Below are 17,840 nucleotides of genomic sequence, written 5' to 3'. Positions count from 1 at the left end.
TTCGTCCGTAAGAAATTTACGTACCATGTGGCGTTGACAGGCATCTTGAAACAATAACGATCGAAAGAGGTCATTGTATTCGTTTTGCACGTTCACAGGTTGATTGTTACCGTGCTGAGCAAGCGGCACGATGGCAAGGCGAAAGAAAGCAGCAGCGAAGCCCGCGACGCGGAAGATGCCTCGGCGGGGAAAGGCGGCGGCCGCGGCCGCGACCGTGGAAGGCGAGTCGTCTGCCGCCGTCGAACCTCCTCCTGAAAAGCCCACCGAGCTAGAGCCGCCCGTAGAACCGACGCCCGCCACAGACTCTCAACCATCTGTCTCCCAAGACTCCCAAACTAATCAGACACCAAAACCGACAGTACCCACTGTAGTACTTCATAAGAAATTCGGCAAATATAGATGCCTTTTCAATAACGAGGATTCATTTACTAGAAAATATGACTTGGGAAGTGATAGTGAAACTAATAGTAGTGTAGAAATCAGGGTTGTTGACCCCTGTGCTAGCTCAGAATCTGATTCAAATGCAGCAGCAGATACACAGTCAGAAAACTGTAGTGTAGTGACTAATTTTAGTTCTTTGAACAATGTCAAGCACCTGAATGACACAAATACCATGTCAGAAACAACAACAAATGCTGTGCTTCCATTAGTGAATGAAATACCAATGCCAAGTGAAGCCCTTTTGACTGAACTACCTCCAACATCTGAAATACCTCTACCAGTTGAACCACCTAAAGCTTCCATAGAACCTGTGCTATGTAAGACATCTGAGCATAGTCAAATCCCATTGTTATCTGAATCAACATCAATGGGGGGAAATGAAAACTTACTAGTTGGTATTACATTGCCATCTGAAATCCCCTTACCAGTAGGAGCTCCAACTTCTTCAGAGCAACCTTTTGAAATTGAAGCATCTTTAACCTCCGAAATACCGTTTCCTGCAGAGCCGGCTCAACCTAGCATACCATACCCTTCAGATGCAATACCAGGCTTGTCATTGGCCACAGGAGTTGCTTTACCAGTTGGTATTCCACTTTTAAATGATATACCAATGCCTGAAGCACCAGCAACTGAAATCAGTATGAATCATGTACCTGAAGCAGCTACAGCAGAAACAAAGTCAGAAGTTACATGTAATCCACCGGCTGAATACTCAAATACGGTAAAAGAGAATATGAACCCAGACATTCCAAGTGAACAGGAACCAATGGAGTATGGAGGGGATGAAGAAGAGCTCATTACTATTGTTCAGATAGTTGAAGATGACAACCAAGAGCTTTACTATAATATCAATATGGATAGCCCAGATGAAACAACAGAAAAGAAAGAACAGGATGGAGAGTTTCAAAAACACTTTGAGAAACTTAACATAACTGCTCCAAGTGCTGGATCTATGGATGGTTCTCAACCTGGACCTAAAGTACAAATGCCTGAGCTGTTATCTAGGCCAGACCCAAGTTTGACACCTAGCTCCATTGTATCTGATGACAGTAACTCTTCAAGAGTTGTTGAAACAGTTGCAAATGCAACTGACTCCATAGAATCTTCCCCTACGGGAGTTAGACGTTCAAGTAGAATAAAGACTATTAGTAGCCAAAAACAAAAATCAAAAGGCTATGGTTTAGTGAAGACTCCATTAAAGAAAGCTTTGATTACACAAACAAAACTTAAGCTTGAAGAGAACAACTCAGATAGTCAAGAAAAATCAGGAGATACAGCAAGTAGCATTGCTCCTAATTCTCCTTCCTTCCCAGTGCCTTCAGACCTACCCGTCAAAGTCAAATCAAGATGGCGTCGGTCTAGTGAGCTAGAAATGGGTGCTAATTCTCCAGCAAACTCACCGCTGGCTAGCCCCAGTTTACCACAGCGGTTGCAACCAGTACCTGAAGCTCAAAACCCAGAAGACCAAACACTGACATTAAGTAAAGAAGCATATGACAAAATTATAGATGAGAGAATGAGACAATTTCAGCACTTGGATGAGAATGAGTATTTGTGTGAACGAATGATCAGTAAGGATACAAAGAAGATGATTTGTGACTGTTTTATGACCAAAGAGGAGATTGAGAGGGGAGAACTAGGCTGTGGAGAAGACTGTCTAAATAGACTGCTTATGATTGAATGGTAAAGTATTCTAATTATAAAATGTATCATTTTGAAATACTATATTCTTGCTATGCTATTTATTAGAGTTTTTGCTCTAACGGTGCTTTCAAATAGTAATTTCTTCTTCCAGTAACTCCCGATGTCCTGTGGGTGACCGTTGTACAAACAGAAGGTTCGAGAGGCGAGAGAATGGTGCGCTGAAAGTGTTCTATGCGGACAAGAAAGGTTGCGGTGTGGAAGCCGCTGATGACATTCCAGCGTAAGTGACACTTGACTGCTTATGCGAATATTGATTAACTTTATTATGTTTTGTCATTAGTTTTGTATACTACACACTTTTCCTGCGCATTGTCACATTACATGGATAATTTAGCTGTAATTTCTAGTTTGTGATAGGTTCATCAAGTTCAACAATTACCTATTTGTATCTAGGTGGTAGTTAATGATGGTCTGATGGTGGTACAACTGGTAGGTATATCTTACTTTAGTAGTTATGATGTAGGTAGTTCAGTAGTGAGATAGTGGGTAATTTAATTTCGCAAAAGCGAATTTCTGACCATATTTTCATATATTTATTAGTTATTGTTTCTAGTGCAAGTAGTACCTACTAGTTTAACAAAGAGAAAATATAATGAATACCTACAAGGCGAACTTATTCCGCTCCTTAAGCCAATTCTCAATTTTCAAATAAAGAATGTGCCTTAGCCTTCATTACCATCCAATATCCACAATCAATCCTATGCCACCGTTATCCAAAGATACCCTATAATTTAGATGCTATAGATGATATCATTACTGTACTTTATTGAAGACCTCTGCTTGCATCTCCTGGTTTGGGAACATTTTAAGTACCTGTAGTCTGCCCAAAAGGCCATGCGCGGATCAGGGTCCCCCCACATCTAGCGTCTCGCGAGCGTCGCGTCGGGCCAACTGTATGGGCAAAGCCTGACGCCGCGTCGACGCGACGTCTTTTTCCATACAGTTGGCCCGACGCGACGCTCGCGAGACGCTAGATGTGGGGGGACCCTTAAGGGGGAGGGGGTGTCATGGGGGTCATGCCCCCCCCTGGAGCCTAGGTTGTCCATACAAATTGACCGCGTGACCCCTCCCTGGGCACGAAGCTAGATCCGCCCTTGCAAAAGGCTGTAGCAAATTTCTAAGCGCTTACTGTGTAGGTAGGTAAGTGAACGTGGAGGTTTGATTATTTTTAGTGTTTAGGTGTTACCACAGAATATATAATAGTACAAGTACAGAAGGCCCACTGCTTTGATGTTCACAAAATGCCGCCTTTTAAATACCTACAAAATTCTAACAAAGAAACGAGCCGCACGTGCGCAGCGTCGGCAGATAGGGTTGCCAATGGATTAAACGAATTAATACTCATATAAAATGTTATACTATTATATTCAAGTCTTAGGTACTTTCTAGGTATACATATATATATCCATACAGTATTTATATACTTTTGTTTAAGTCCCAACATCACAAGTCTAGTTGAACTTTTCCGTGGGACTTAATCAATATTAGATTTGTGTAAGATTGTCCTATTCTATTCATGATGTCTATTTAACTGAGCATTATTAGCCATTCCACACACGGACATCACATATGAATCTAAAAAAAAACTCGCGACGTAAAGTAACAATAGAAAGTGCGAACGTGCGTTCCGTGAGAACGCGCGCCACCCCTGATTAGGCCGCGAACTCGCGGCCGCCGGCATGTACTTGTAGCGCGGCGATAGAATCGCGGAGTGAGCCGCCCCTGGTGTTACTAACATTAGTTTAGGTTAGGTACCTATTTTATGCGACACTTCTAATATTGGGCCTTCATGCTAGCTAAATTTATATTGGAGAATCTATACCAGATTCCGCACAAACTTTGAAGTGACAAAGTGTTCAAGTTACATTATAATCGCCATATTTTTACAGGAGATTTGTTTGGTTTGACCGTTATTTTTATATTACATGTATAATCATAATCACACACCTTATTCTCTCTTTCAGAGGCGAATTCCTCATGGAATATGTAGGCGAAGTGTTAGACTACGACCAATTCTACAAGCGCGCACAGACCTATTCTGACGAGAACAACCTTCACCACTACTTCATGTCTTTAAAAGGCGACACGGTTATCGACGCGACCATGAAAGGCAACATATCCCGCTTTATCAATCACTCCTGCGACCCGAACGCTGAAACGCAGAAGTGGACGGTGAACGGAGAGCTCAGAATAGGGTTCTTCAGTAAGAGAGATATCGCTGTTGGGGAGGAGATCACGTTTGATTACCAATTCAAACGGTTTGGGTGAGTGTTTGTGTATTTTAATAATACATTTATGAAACTTACTAGCTTTTTCCCGCGGCTTCACCCGCGTAGTAATCTATTTTCCCATACAAACTTTGGACCCCCACTTCACCTCCTTAGGAGGTGAATTAAAAAAAATCCTTTCTTAGTGCTCCTCTACACCTTTTAAGGAACCTACATGACAAATTTGGAATCTCTAGGACCAGCGGTTTCGGTTATGCGTTGATATGTCAGTCAGTTTTTTCTTTTATATAGCATATAGAACCAACAAAATGAATTGTTGTTAGGCTGAAAGTCCAGTATCATATGTTTATCATAGATCTGTATGCCTCCCTTTTTCTCCGAACGTGAAGAAAAAGGATGGCATGTTGCCTATGATCAATTGATCAGGCTTTACATGGGTGAAACATGTTGTTTGATTTCGAAACTCATATAGTTTTAGATTAGTGTATGTGTATGATTTTAAAATGATGTCCCGATTTTAGTAACTTTGCATAGTCAATACAGTAAATACAGTACATAATTAACATAATTTGTGCCTATTCCATTAAAGGTGTTAATGCGGGAGTTTGAAAATATATTGTTCTGTAGAAAAGAGGCGCAGCGCTGCTACTGCGGGGCCGATGCTTGCCGCGGCTGGATCGGTGCCGAACCCGACTCCGATGACGAAGATGAAGAGGTATAACTAAAATTATAACAGTATATTATCACTCTGTATACTCTTAGACCCCTTCTTAGGAAACAGGACGGTCGTGTAAACACTAGACCACCCCAAACTAGCGCCTTTTTCCAGTCAGTGCTATGGAAAATGGCGTTGCATACGTTGCCGTAACTGCAAACAAGAAAGACAACACTGCAAAGCTCTGACGCGAGTACGGGGTAGCTCTAATGCCGACAGCGGCAGAAGCTTCAGTGTCATGAGCAAAGTATAACGTATCTATAAATCTTTGCCTGCCCCTGTTTATCATGACCTCATATTTAAAATGTCACCCACAGGAGGAGGAAGACGACGTGTCGACGACGAAGGTTCCGGCGGCCGTGTCCGTGGAGGCGCCGGCGGCCGCGGAGGCGCCGCGCGCGCGCCCGCGCCGGCCCCGCGACCGCCAGTACAAGCCCAAGGTCGACCTCGTGCAGGACGCCGACGTGAGTTATACGATATGCGGCACGTTGTGTCCGATACGGCCGAGGCGAGGTATTCTGTACACCACAGTAGGATGAAGACGACGTGTCGACCACGAAGGTTCCAGAAGCGGTGTCCGTGGCACGACCGCCAGTACAAGCCCAAGGTCGACCTCGTGCAGGACGCCGACGTGAGTTATACGATATGCGGCACGTTGTGTCCGATACGGCCGAGGCGAGGGATTCTGTACACCACAGTAGGATGAAGACGACGTGTCGACCACGAAGGTTCCAGAAGCGGTGTCCGTGGCACGACCGCCAGTATAAGCCCAAGGTCGACCTCGTGCAGGACGCCGACATGAGTTACATGATGACCACACTGTGTCAGATACGGTCATCGAGGGGCGGTATTTTGTACACGACAGGAAGAGAGTTCATCATTCCTAATTTGGTCGACCTAATACTTCTACTTCTGTCCTTCCGACGCCGACGTGTGTGTTACACGATACGAAGACGGCTGGGGCCCATTTCTCGAAGCTACAAGTTACAAGTGGTAGTCACTGTCTAATATGACAAGTTGCAAAGACACTTCCGCTAGTAACTTGTAACTTTCAGTTTTGAGAAATGGGCCACTGGTCGTCATTTCTAACCTTTTTTCCGTAATCATCGTGTTGACGCTTCAACTAAAATAGATTAAAGAGGAGTGTTATTATAATCGTGACACTTTTATAGAATCAAAATCTAGAAGATTACTTTGCTGATTTGCAAATACGTAACGGGCTAGTCGATCCGTGCTAACCCGTTATACTTGCGTATTTCTTACATAACTACAATTAATGTTCCCAACCTTTCCACCACCACCAAAAATGCAAAACTGAAAACGTGTTTCGCCTTTATACAAGGCATCCTCAGGAGATGTCGACAGTGCGAAATCTGGCAAATAGACAGACTTTGTCAATGCAAATAGCAAGATTTAGCTTGGTCAGACTTTATTTAGGTGAACACCGTCATTTCGTGAAATTTGTCTTTAAACTGGACATGGACATAATCATCATTCTGAACATCACACATGTATCCTAAAGTGTATATTAATTTCAGATTGAAGAAGACCTGGAAGCGTTACACCGCACCGGGGTGAAGAACCAGAGCCACACGCTGCGCCTGTCGCGTACAGTCGTCCGCGCAAAAACGCGCCGCGCGCAGGTCGCTCTACTGCGGCTCCTGCGCGACGCCGACCTGCCGTGTCGCCGCCTGTTCCTCGACTACCGCGGCCTGAGGCTGCTGGCGCCCTGGTGCACCGACGCTCCCATGGACTTCCGGTTAGTACTGACATCATCAAATACAGGTTTTAATACATAAAACTTAGAAAACAGGGCATAGCTTGGGACAATTCACAGCACGACGAGACCAAGCGACACCGACCGTAGGGCTTGACGCAAGTAAGCACGGTTATCAGTACTGTACAGTGTACAACAAATATACTGCGGCTCTCAGGTGGATACGTGTCGTTGACTGTTCTTCGATATCGCAGCCTGAGGCTGCGGGCGCCTTGTTGTCGGCACAACAGCATCGGTACGCTCCCATAGACTTCAGGTCAGTACTGTACAGTCTACAACAAATATACAGCGGCGACTAGGTGGGTATGTGTCGCCGGCTGTTCCTCGACTACCGCGGACTGAGGCTGCTGGCGCCTTGTTGTACCCGCTCCCGTGGACTTCAGGTCAATACTGTACAGTGTGCAACAAATATACTGCGGCTCATGTGCCCGTGCACATGGACATGTGCCGCCTACTGTTCCTCGATTACCGCGGACTGGGTGTACCGACGCTCTCATGGATTTCAGATCACTCTTGTTCTTCCATTATTTTACGTTTTGTGGGCCAGTTTATGAATACCACGGTTCAAATTTTTCGATATTTTGTGCACATGTATAATGTTTGCTTTGACAAAGACTCCAGTAACGTATAACTTCTTTGATTCAGACTCGAGATGCTACAGACGGTGGACCGTCTGCCCATAACGAACAAGACCATGGTGTCCGAGAGTCGATTCTTCACCATCGTCGAGCGGTGGCTTAGCGACACGCCCACTCCTGACGTCTTCATCGATGAATCCACTGGTAAAGTAGATTAACAAATATAAATTACTAGCTTTTGCCCGCGGTTTCGCGCGTATTAAATTCGAAAATAACGGAATACTACATACAAACGTTCACCCCCCATTTTAGGGAAATGGGAGGTTAGAAAGAGACAAAAGGTAGCCTATGTCACTCTCCATCCTTCAACTATCTCCACTTAAAAAATAATTCGTCGCTCCGTCTTGCCGTGAAAGACGGACAAACAAACAGATACACACACTTTACCATTTATAATATTAGTATGGATTTTGTAGCTATTTCATATTATCAGAGTTTATGAATGGGTGCTCCCCCCATGGTTTCACAATAAAATAAAAAAGCTGTCTTTAGACCAGCAAGTTATTGCTGCAAGTTTTGAGACGCAACTATAGGTAAGAGTGAGTAGCAAATATCTGCATCTCTTTCTTGCATATACTTCTGTTTCAAAACTTGCAGCAATAACTTGCACGTCTAAACTTAGCTTTAAAAAGATGCTAACATAGTGTTGTGAAATTAGCCGGGTCCACACAGAGCGAGGCGCGTCGCGCGACAATTTCCTCGAACAGCATACGTGCTATGTGGACGAGCCTCGACGAGTGTGTACGTTTCGCTGGTCCGAGCAACCTGTCTCGGCCGAGGCATGCCTACATTGGGCGTTTGGCACATTGCCTCGCCTTCACCCGGCTAATTGAAGATAACTTTGGATCGTAAAATTTTGGGGCTTAAAAACTCATTTGTCTTACGAGTAAGAACTATCTCATTTTCTATTTCTATGATCATATATTCATTTACAGGTTTGCCAGTAGAACTGTCGAACAAGCCACAAGATGAGAATACAGACGTCAGTTCAGTCTTGGAGAAAGTCAAAGATCTATCTAGCCAACTACTAGAAAGATGGTCTAGTCTAAAGGTATGTAACTATTACTAAATACTTCGCCATTTTCTTGGTGTACGTTATTTTTACCCTAATTTTCGTATATACATATTTCGTAGCGAAAGTGAGGCGTGAAGTGACGATGTTAAACCCTTTTACCGGTAAAGTAGTTACCAAACTATGCATAACAGTGCTTACGATAACGCGCCGTGTACGATAGGCGTGGCGTTCAAACTTTGCTAAGAAAAGGAGCAGCTAAAGCGGTTTACTGACGATTCGCCAAAAAATGTTTCCCAAAGTTTCACATCCCAAACTATTATTCCCAAATTATCATTTCCCAAATAAACGTTTGGCAAAACAACTTATCGCAAATTGACATTTAGCAAAACTTTTTTTGCCAAGTATTTGTTTCCCAAAATATTTACTTGGTCAAATTTCATTTTACCAAATATTATTTAGTCAAAGGTATTGTTAGGCAAAATTTCCATTTCCCAATATATTGTAATTAAATGGCGCACTGGAAATTTGTTGGTTGATTTTATACTTTGTGTCCAAGATTTGTGTGAAATAATGTGTATGTCGTACTTTTTTTCCTCCTGCTGCAAATGTCAAGGATGACATTTTCACTTACATGTCCGGATACATTTTATTAAAAAGAAACCTGATGTTTTCAAGACCATTATGTTCTATTTAAAAAGTCATTTCCGGTTTGCTCATTGTCAACCTAACACGCTCCTCCTTGCTTCGCTCGTCGTCGCACCTAAACTGACTTTGTCACACATGAGTGACTTTTCTGTTACAATACTAATAAAATTATTACATTACATTTATGCCTTGTAATATTTATTGTCAAACGTGGCTTTGCATGAAGTTTAGTAGTAACCTTTTCTTGTCCAACTGAAGCACTTGGGAATAAAACTGAAATTATCATTTGACATATTTTGAGTTAAATTTGGCAAAAAAAATCTTCGGTAAAATACGATCCCGTAGAAATGAAAATGCAAATGCCTAAATATTTTCGAAATTTGCGATCTGAAATTTTGACCAAACATGTTTTTGGGATATAAGTTTTGCCATATATTGATTTAAACTAACACGATCTTCACTCATATTATTAAATTAAAACGGGACTTAATCGCGTAAAACTTACGTTTTATATTTCGGGTTAAATATAAAACGTAAGTTTTACGCGATTAAGTCCCGTTTTAATTTAATAATATAAGTTTTGCCATTAAAAACGTTTGCGAAACAAATTCATTGCGAAACATATCTTTGCCAAACAATACTTTGGGAAATGAAACTATTGCGATATGATTATTGGGAAATGAAATTTGACGAAACGTTTTTTGGCGAAACGACAGGACACCAGCTAAAGCATAGAAAGAAATGTGTAAAGAAATATTCCTAAAGTGTGTTTGCCCTTGCTTCCCAGGAGGCCTTCAAAATCCCCAAAAAGGAGCGCATCCAACAAATGAAAGAGCACGAGCGTCAAGCCAACGTGGAGCGGCGCGCCGCAGACTCGAGCGGCTCCCGCGACCGCGAGCGGCGCGACGAGCGGGAACGCGAACGCGATAGAGAGCGCGACCGGGACCGCGAGCGGGAGCGAGAGAGGGAGAGAGATAGGTATGTTTATGTTACAAGTTACATAGTATAAACTAAACAGAGCTGACAAGTATTGAAGCAGCGGGGGTATTCATAAACATGCAACCGCTGAACTAGATATGCGCTTTTTCATTCTATTCCACCTCGTGGCGACCGTGACAAGACTATTATCAGCTATTGATGTTGAGCATGTTTAGATATTTCTGAACACCTTCACAGCTCCTATAAACAAAAGATACAAACCATCATCCAAATCCACAGCGCAGGCTTCGTCAAACGCGTAGGTACAAAATATGATCCGCAACAAACTTCGTCCATATTATAAGTTACTTTTAAACTCAATACAGACAACATGAGGAATATAGGAGCAGTCAGGGTATTCATAAACTTGTTAATACAACCGCTGAACTAGAGACACGGTTTTCGATCTATTCCATTTCGTGGCGACCGTGACAGGACTATTGTCGGATATTGATGTATGAGGATAATGCATATTTAGATATATTTGAACATCCTCGCTGCTCCGCTATTTTAATAGCGTACATAAACTCAAGAGCACGAGCGGCGCGACAAGCGGAAACGCGATCGCGATAGAGAGCGCGAGCGAGAACGGGAGAGGGAGAGAGATAAGTATGTTTATGTTGCAAGCTACTCTTAGAAGAAGTAGATGATAGAGCATGAAGTATGTTTGGATATTTTTGACCTTTATCGATCCAAAGTATCTAATAGCGCCGCGAGAGCACCGCGCCACGGATCCAAGCGGTCCTGCTATCACGACCGCAACCGAGAGCAGTAGATTACGGAGTAGCAGCAGCGGCTGGTCCATACAAGCCGATTCCCACCGACTTGTCTAAAATTGATTACTAGTTAATGTACCTATTGTTAAGGTAGGTTTCTTTTTGCTCAGTGTTGCCTAGCAGAAATTTTCACCAGACTGCAGAGTAGAGAGATTCATAAAATGTTTGATTTTTGTAGGTATCGGGAACGAGAGCGTGATAGAGACAGGGACAGAGATGAACGGGACAGAAGAAAAAGAAGAAGCAGCCCTGAAGCCAGGAGAAGTATAAGGTAAGATGATTTTTCATTTCTTTACCGCAGACCGCCTTCAATGGATTTTCAGGCCATTTTGTTATTTCTATGGCTGGTTTTAGTGTCACGCGGATCGACCGCGCCTAGCGATCCGCACTGGACTAATATGTGTTTATAGCTGCGTCCCTTTCTCTCAACCTAAACTGAACGTCTTTAGTACGTCATGGTAACCCCCCAGGGAGCGTTTTAGAGTGGCGCGGACGGGTCCGCGCGGACGACAACATCAACTTCATACAAATAGGGAACTTGACTGTAATTAAAATAAAATATTTTATACAATGCACGAAATAAAGCATCAGATAATTATAAGGAAAACATGGACAGAAGATATTTTTTAATCCAATTTCTATTTATTATGTCAGGTAGAAATAAATAAAGTAACTGAGTTGACCGTGACGTCACTCAATTCGATTTCATATTAATTCCATATTAACAAGTCGTTAAAATTCGTTTTGACAGTTCTTAAAAAGAAGCTGATTTGACTAGGAGGCAAGTAGCCTAATTGGTCTCCGCGCGGACGGTCCGCGGGACACTAAAACCAGCCTATCTAAGTGGCTTATGTCAAATATTAAATCGCAATAATGTCACAGGAGCAGTCGGGTCCTAGCCACAGTGCCGCCTATGAGCAAAGAGGAGCGGCGACGAGCATTTGCCGAAGCGGCTGCCGCGGCCGAAGATTCTCGAAGACAACGGGAACAACACTATGCTCACTACTGGCCCGAGCAAGCCTTCCCTCAGGTAAAAATATGTTAAGCGCTCTGTACTTGGCTAAGAAACTATTGAGGGCTTGACACTGTGACCTTTGGATTATAATGATCACAACCATCATCCTCCTTGCGTTATCCCTGCATTTGCCACGGCTCATGGGAGCCTGGAGTCCGCTCTGACAACTAATTCCAAGATTTTAGGCACTAGTTTTACGAAAGCTACTGCCATCTGACCTTCCAACCCGAAGAGTAACTAGGCCTTATTGGAATTAGTCCGGTTTCCTCACGATATAATGATCACAACCATTATTATATTGTCAAAGAGAAAAGTGTCGGTAAAGCTCTGGTTTCCTAGGATAACGGTTCCTTCATGTAGCGGCTGTAGCGCTCATCTCCATACTTCGTATTAGTACCGGAGCTTAAAGGACTCACGTTGACGGCAACAACACTATAAGGTGGTAGGTAATATGGTTAGAGCCAATAATTGTTGTAACTTGTAGTGTACAGGCCTTTTACAGGTTACAGTCCAAATAATATAAATTGTTGACTTGCTTACTTTTCACAACACATTCAAACAAAATAATAATCGTTTACTTTCAGATGTTCCCACCGGGAATGATGGGCGGGCCGCCCAACATGCTCGGCGGCATGCCGCCGGGAATGCCCCCGGGCATGGCGGGCATGCCGCCCGGGATGCCGGGGATGCCCGGGATGCCGGGGATGATCCCGGGCATGCCGCCCGATGTACCTCCTGAGTGGATCGGGCCGACGGGCGAGTTTCAGGGCCCGCCTGGCTTTTGCCCGCCGTTCGGAGGACCGCAGCAGTTCTGCATGCAACAAGCCAAGTAAGCTCCTTGACGTAGTACTTACTCGTATGTGTCACAAATCGAAACGAATTGTTCAAAGACAAACAAGAAAGAGGAAAACCACTCCAAGCGAATGGCTCCACCTCGTATCCCTGTCATTTAAATAAATACATAGCTTTAGCGTGAGCCAGTTCATTCCTGAACTGAGCCCCATTTACTTTACATTCGATATTTTTGATATCTAAGACATATATGTAAAATAATGATGCCTGTGCTTGGTAGGCAATAATACTGTAATATAAATTATATAAAATAAAGTTTGATTCTATTCTATTCTTGTTCAAAGAAACTTTTTGATTTCTTGTAATTTTTTGAACATGCTATCGGCACAATATAGAACAGTCAATTCAAAATCTCTATAATACGTGAGTGACCTTGTTAGCGTAGCCTCAACTCTCATAAAATCACTTATAGAAACGGGAAAGTCCATGTTCAGTTTGTGACAGCTTGGATTCAGACTTCATCTACATATATACATATCATCAGTCAGATTTTCATTAATCTGCGATCATAATACGAAGATAACTTTGTGCATACCATACTTGAGAGACATCTGTAATAATTATTATGATGGCAACTTGTCTTGTTAGACTTACTCATAGATATCAGTATGGAATTTAGAAAGAACCGTGCTATAGCGAATACATTTTTTATGTTAAAAGCGGCATACGGGTGCAGGAGCCACCTACTGGGAAGAGGTAATCATCCACGGCTATATTGGGTGTAACAATACCAAGTGCTTCCTTTAGACAACTCCTTTGGCTTTTTTTATTTAACCCTTATCTGGAAAATGAGTTAGATCAGTTATTCCCAAAATTGACCTGAACCTTCCGACCCGTCCAACCCGAAACGACCTTCAAACCTTCAAGAAAAGAGCGTACACCCATCTTAAAGGCTCCGACAACGCATCTCCAACACTTCGTGTTCTTACCTCAGGCGTTCATCTGCTCGTTTGTCTCCTATTCCATAAAAAAACCTGGAAGATAAACCACCAACTTTGGAGTCAATCTCTTAGCAGTGTTAAAGGGCTCAAAATAATATTGGTAGCTTTTAGGACCACCAATGGGCCGCGGTCCTTAATTTGGGAAACGCTGAATAAACTACCTATTCGATTGTTTTTCCTGTCTCAGTCCGGATAAGTGTTAAATTGGCATATATAGATGTTAATTCAAGTTTGTAATGAATTATTGATAGCGAACTGTGTTATTTTCAGTATGATGGGCATGGGCGGTTACGGGATGCCCGGGTTCATGTTCGGGCAGCAGATGCCGCCTAACGCCTTCCCGAACGCGCCGCAAGCCGACGCCATGTTGCCAGTAAGTATATAGTGTCTATACTGTTTATTATGCGAGCTAGAATTAAAATCCGTTTATATTTTTTGCCAGAAGTGTACTTAGGCATATTCAAAACAGACAATGCTTATACGAGTTACACTGTCTCATCTGACATATTATGATGCTGTAAAAGATATCAGTGAGAATAAAAATAAATAAATAAATATTATAGGACATTCTTACACAGATTGACTGAGTCCCACGGTAAGCTCAAGATGGCTTGTGTTGCAGGTACTCAGACAACGATATATATAATATACAAATACTTATATACATAGAAAACATCCATGACTCGGGAACAAATATCTAATGAATAATATCATATCGCAAGTAATTTGGTATGACTTAACAATATTCGTTTACTGAAATATGATAAGTTAATATTGAAATGGTAATTGATTAGGTAGAATAGGTATATCAAGAAGAACGATGCTGCAAAAAGCAGCTATTTGTAAAAGCACATAGAAGATACTCCCTATACTGATACTGTTAGGTGGCGCGCGCGTTGTTATTTGAGTCGCTATTCGCAGTGACTCACTTAGATCTATGAAACTAATTAGATTTTTCCCCCTCACTGGCTCGGAAACACGTGTTTTGTCCTTTAATACCAGCAGGTAAAAACGCATTTTATCCACTAGTGGGTAAAGTAATTTGACCTTGAATAAAGTCAAAATAACTGCTTTAAAATTGATAAAACAAGGTGAATCTAGTAATAAAGATGATTTACCACCTGTGGAACTACCGGAAGCAGTGATAAACGCATTTTTGCGTTGTAGTTTCCTCGCTATAGTGAGGGGAAAAGTTTAGTGTTACACTCGGGTGCAAATGCATTTTACTTCTCGTGTCTTAAAAAACTCGCAAGTTCAGGATTCTATTCTCGAACCACTCGCTTCGCTCGTTCAACTTTCACTTGCTCGTTTTTCAATTCTACACTCGGCGTTAAAATACAACTTTGCCCCCTTGTATAACAAATAACTATTACATTGTATTTTTATTAGCAGGTAGCGGAACAACCGCCAGGAGAAGTGATCCTGCCTTCGCTCTGGCGGTCGGCGCAGGACCAGCGCGGGCGCACCTACTACTACCACGTCAAGCTGCGCCAGCCGCAGTGGCTGCCGCCGCCGCCGCCTGCGGCCAATGGAGGTACGTCTACCCTTGTAAACCAACTTGAGAAATGGGCCATTTTTTTCAAAGTTGTCCACCCCACTTTTTTTGTAACATGGGTATTTTTTTTACGCGATTAATACTCAGAATCGCGAGGTCTTTCGATCCTGGTAGGAGAAAAAAAATGTCCCAAGATTTCCATAAATTTTTTCGTACCTTCCATTCCGTTTCCGCCATACAAAATGTATGAAAAAATGGTAACGGAATGGGAAAAAAACATTGGGACACTTTTTTTCTCCTATTAGAATTAAAAGAGCTCGCGATTCTGAGTGGAAACCACATAAAAATTTCCGAATCCAAAAAAAAGTGGGGACAACTTTGAAAAAAATGGATTTTTGGTGGAAATTTGATCCAAGAGTGAAATGAGCAGGTACAGTGTTACCAACCGCAGTAAGGCCGACAACTCATCTTTAACACTTAAACGATTACCAATAAAATAGTTTTATTTACAGATGAGAGTTCATCGGAGGAGGAAGCCGAGATGCCCGCCGAGACGCCGGCCGTGAGACGGCAAGGCAAGGTCGTCGAGGGCGTCAACGGAATCATTTATGAAGGTAATATATTTCTGGTATTGGTATGAATAAGATATGTATCTTCGGGATGTCCATCCTGACCCGCGTAACAGTGAGATCTTGTGTTTAACCCACAAAATTAATTCTTAACACTTCACTCTGCATGTTGTTATTATTGCATGTTAGTTATAACAAAGATATATGGTAACTCCGTATTAGACAGATAAAGTCTAAGAAAAAAACGTACCTCAAAACCATACAGAAAAAGGTACGGTGACCTAGATGGCGATACACCTTTGGGGGACGCTCGGCTAGAGGGCGCTAATATTAATATTTGACATTTTAATGTGTTAAAATGTCAAATATTAATATTAACGCCATCAAGCTAAGAATATGGGCCAAATTGTCAACACTGAGGTTCAAAAGTTTTAAGCCTGTGTCAAGAGATGGCAGTCTATGCACTGTGATTACACATTTTACTTTGACAGTAACTCTCTATAATATAAAAATTTTACCTTCCAATAAAATTTGTATTATTTTGCCTGGTATATCCGAGGTCTTTATAGAGAGAGTACGTCGTAGACGTCGCATCGGACCGATAGATGGCGCCATCGTTCGTTGTAAGTCGCTCCGGCGTCTCACCGCCGCGATGTTGGTAGTCCCGTTTTTCCCCACCTGCAACACAAGGCCCCCCCCGCGCCCCGACTCGCCACCAGCCACCCTCATTGTTGAGGAGAAGTGCCGACGGTATATTAAGCCTACCAGGAAGGCATCACTCAGACCTCGGATATACCAGGCAAAATAATACAAATTTTATTGGAAGGTAAAATTTTTATATTATTTGTGCCGTTTGTATATCCGAGGTCTTTATAGAGACCTGTTTATTATCTCCTGGTGGCGAGTCAGCTGGCGCGCAAGCCTTTGGTAGCCCTATTGGCATAGCATAGAAGAATAAGTGAATCAGTTGAACCGATTTGACAGATGTATCAGTCGAAATAGCCTTCGATCCGCGAATATCTCGGTGCCAGAAACGCATAAAGAGATTTTCGTGATGACGTTTAGCTTTAGTCAGCGAATAGTTAGAGAAATGACATTATTATACATCGCAGATCAAAACAAAAAAAAAAAAAAAAAAAAAAAAAAAAGATGTAGGCGAGGCTGACTTGAACAAGATACAAAAACCTTAGATACACTATTATTATTAACAGACACGTTATTTTATCAGGTTATAAACCCAATTTCAGACACAAAGTGTGGAAATTAACTGTAAAAGTAGTGTAACTATCTGTACTGTAGCAGGGTAACGTAATTGATACTGCTTTTGTCAACCCTTCGTAAAAATTATCTAAATCAATATTAGCTTTGATATGACTATTTAAAGTCCAACGTCTTACGTCCATATCAAACACAGAAAAAGGTCATCACTCACGTGCCCAAGGGCTATTTGTTTACAATACTGGTATTTTCGATCAGACTATTTCGCGTCAAGCGAGCGCGGTTGCAAGCGAGACTCCTGAACTCTGAACTCTTTTTAGTGAGGGCATTTGAGGATACCGATCGCTCGGTAAGACTAGCCTAGAAGATGAAAAGTACGAGCGCTGTCGATTGCTACTACACTGGACGGAGGTATCAGTCGATTTCTTTAAGTCAGTCATTGACTCTTAGGGTAATCCATTACCTAATCCAAAACCCGATGCGACGGATTTCTACTTCGTGCAATGAAGGTCGACAGAGTAGACTGAGAGGTGGAGACGTCAGTGTCGCATCGCTGGTGGTTGCTGAACACGTCGTGGTAGCAGGTCAAGGGGTGAATTTAACACCGCCACACATGCGCGCTTTAAGAGCGTAGGCGGAGCGCAATAATGGCGGTGCACCGCACTAACGCTGGCGTTGCGCCCAGTGGGCGCTAGCGGGAACGAACGAGCGCTGATAGCGAGCGCAACGCGCGCGGGACGCGAGCGGAATGCACGCGCATTCAGCGCGCTGATAGCGAAGCGGAATGCGCTTTATGTGTGGCGGAGGCTTAATACGTACCGTTGTACGGCGTA

General features: G+C 42.7%; 1 protein-coding gene across 2 annotated transcripts in view; it reads left to right on the top strand.

Annotated features, from left to right (window-relative positions):
* LOC125227134 (probable histone-lysine N-methyltransferase CG1716) overlaps positions 1–17,840 on the top strand; it is a 28,550-nt gene that overhangs the window by 268 nt on the left and 10,442 nt on the right. The window contains exons 2-16 of one of the 2 annotated variants that reach the window (XM_048131352.1): positions 99–2,124; positions 2,237–2,365; positions 4,110–4,409; positions 5,001–5,088; positions 5,406–5,552; positions 6,627–6,847; positions 7,511–7,647; positions 8,439–8,554; positions 9,951–10,141; positions 11,096–11,188; positions 11,800–11,947; positions 12,517–12,761; positions 13,996–14,098; positions 15,115–15,259; positions 15,733–15,834. In XM_048131352.1, the coding sequence (XP_047987309.1) occupies positions 131–2,124; positions 2,237–2,365; positions 4,110–4,409; positions 5,001–5,088; positions 5,406–5,552; positions 6,627–6,847; positions 7,511–7,647; positions 8,439–8,554; positions 9,951–10,141; positions 11,096–11,188; positions 11,800–11,947; positions 12,517–12,761; positions 13,996–14,098; positions 15,115–15,259; positions 15,733–15,834 (4,159 nt within the window). In that variant the 5' untranslated portion in view covers positions 99–130. Of the gene's footprint in view, positions 1–21; positions 2,125–2,236; positions 2,366–4,109; positions 4,410–5,000; positions 5,089–5,405; positions 5,553–6,626; positions 6,848–7,510; positions 7,648–8,438; positions 8,555–9,950; positions 10,142–11,095; positions 11,189–11,799; positions 11,948–12,516; positions 12,762–13,995; positions 14,099–15,114; positions 15,260–15,732; positions 15,835–17,840 lie in introns of those variants that run through there. The other variant, XM_048131353.1, reaches the window with a different exon arrangement.

The sequence above is a fragment of the Leguminivora glycinivorella genome, chromosome 6 (genome assembly GCF_023078275.1).
Source record: "Leguminivora glycinivorella isolate SPB_JAAS2020 chromosome 6, LegGlyc_1.1, whole genome shotgun sequence".
Taxonomy (NCBI): Eukaryota; Metazoa; Arthropoda; class Insecta; order Lepidoptera; family Tortricidae; genus Leguminivora; species Leguminivora glycinivorella.
The sequence above is the reverse complement of the archived record's forward strand: the minus strand, read 5'-3'. Positions and strand labels throughout refer to the sequence as shown.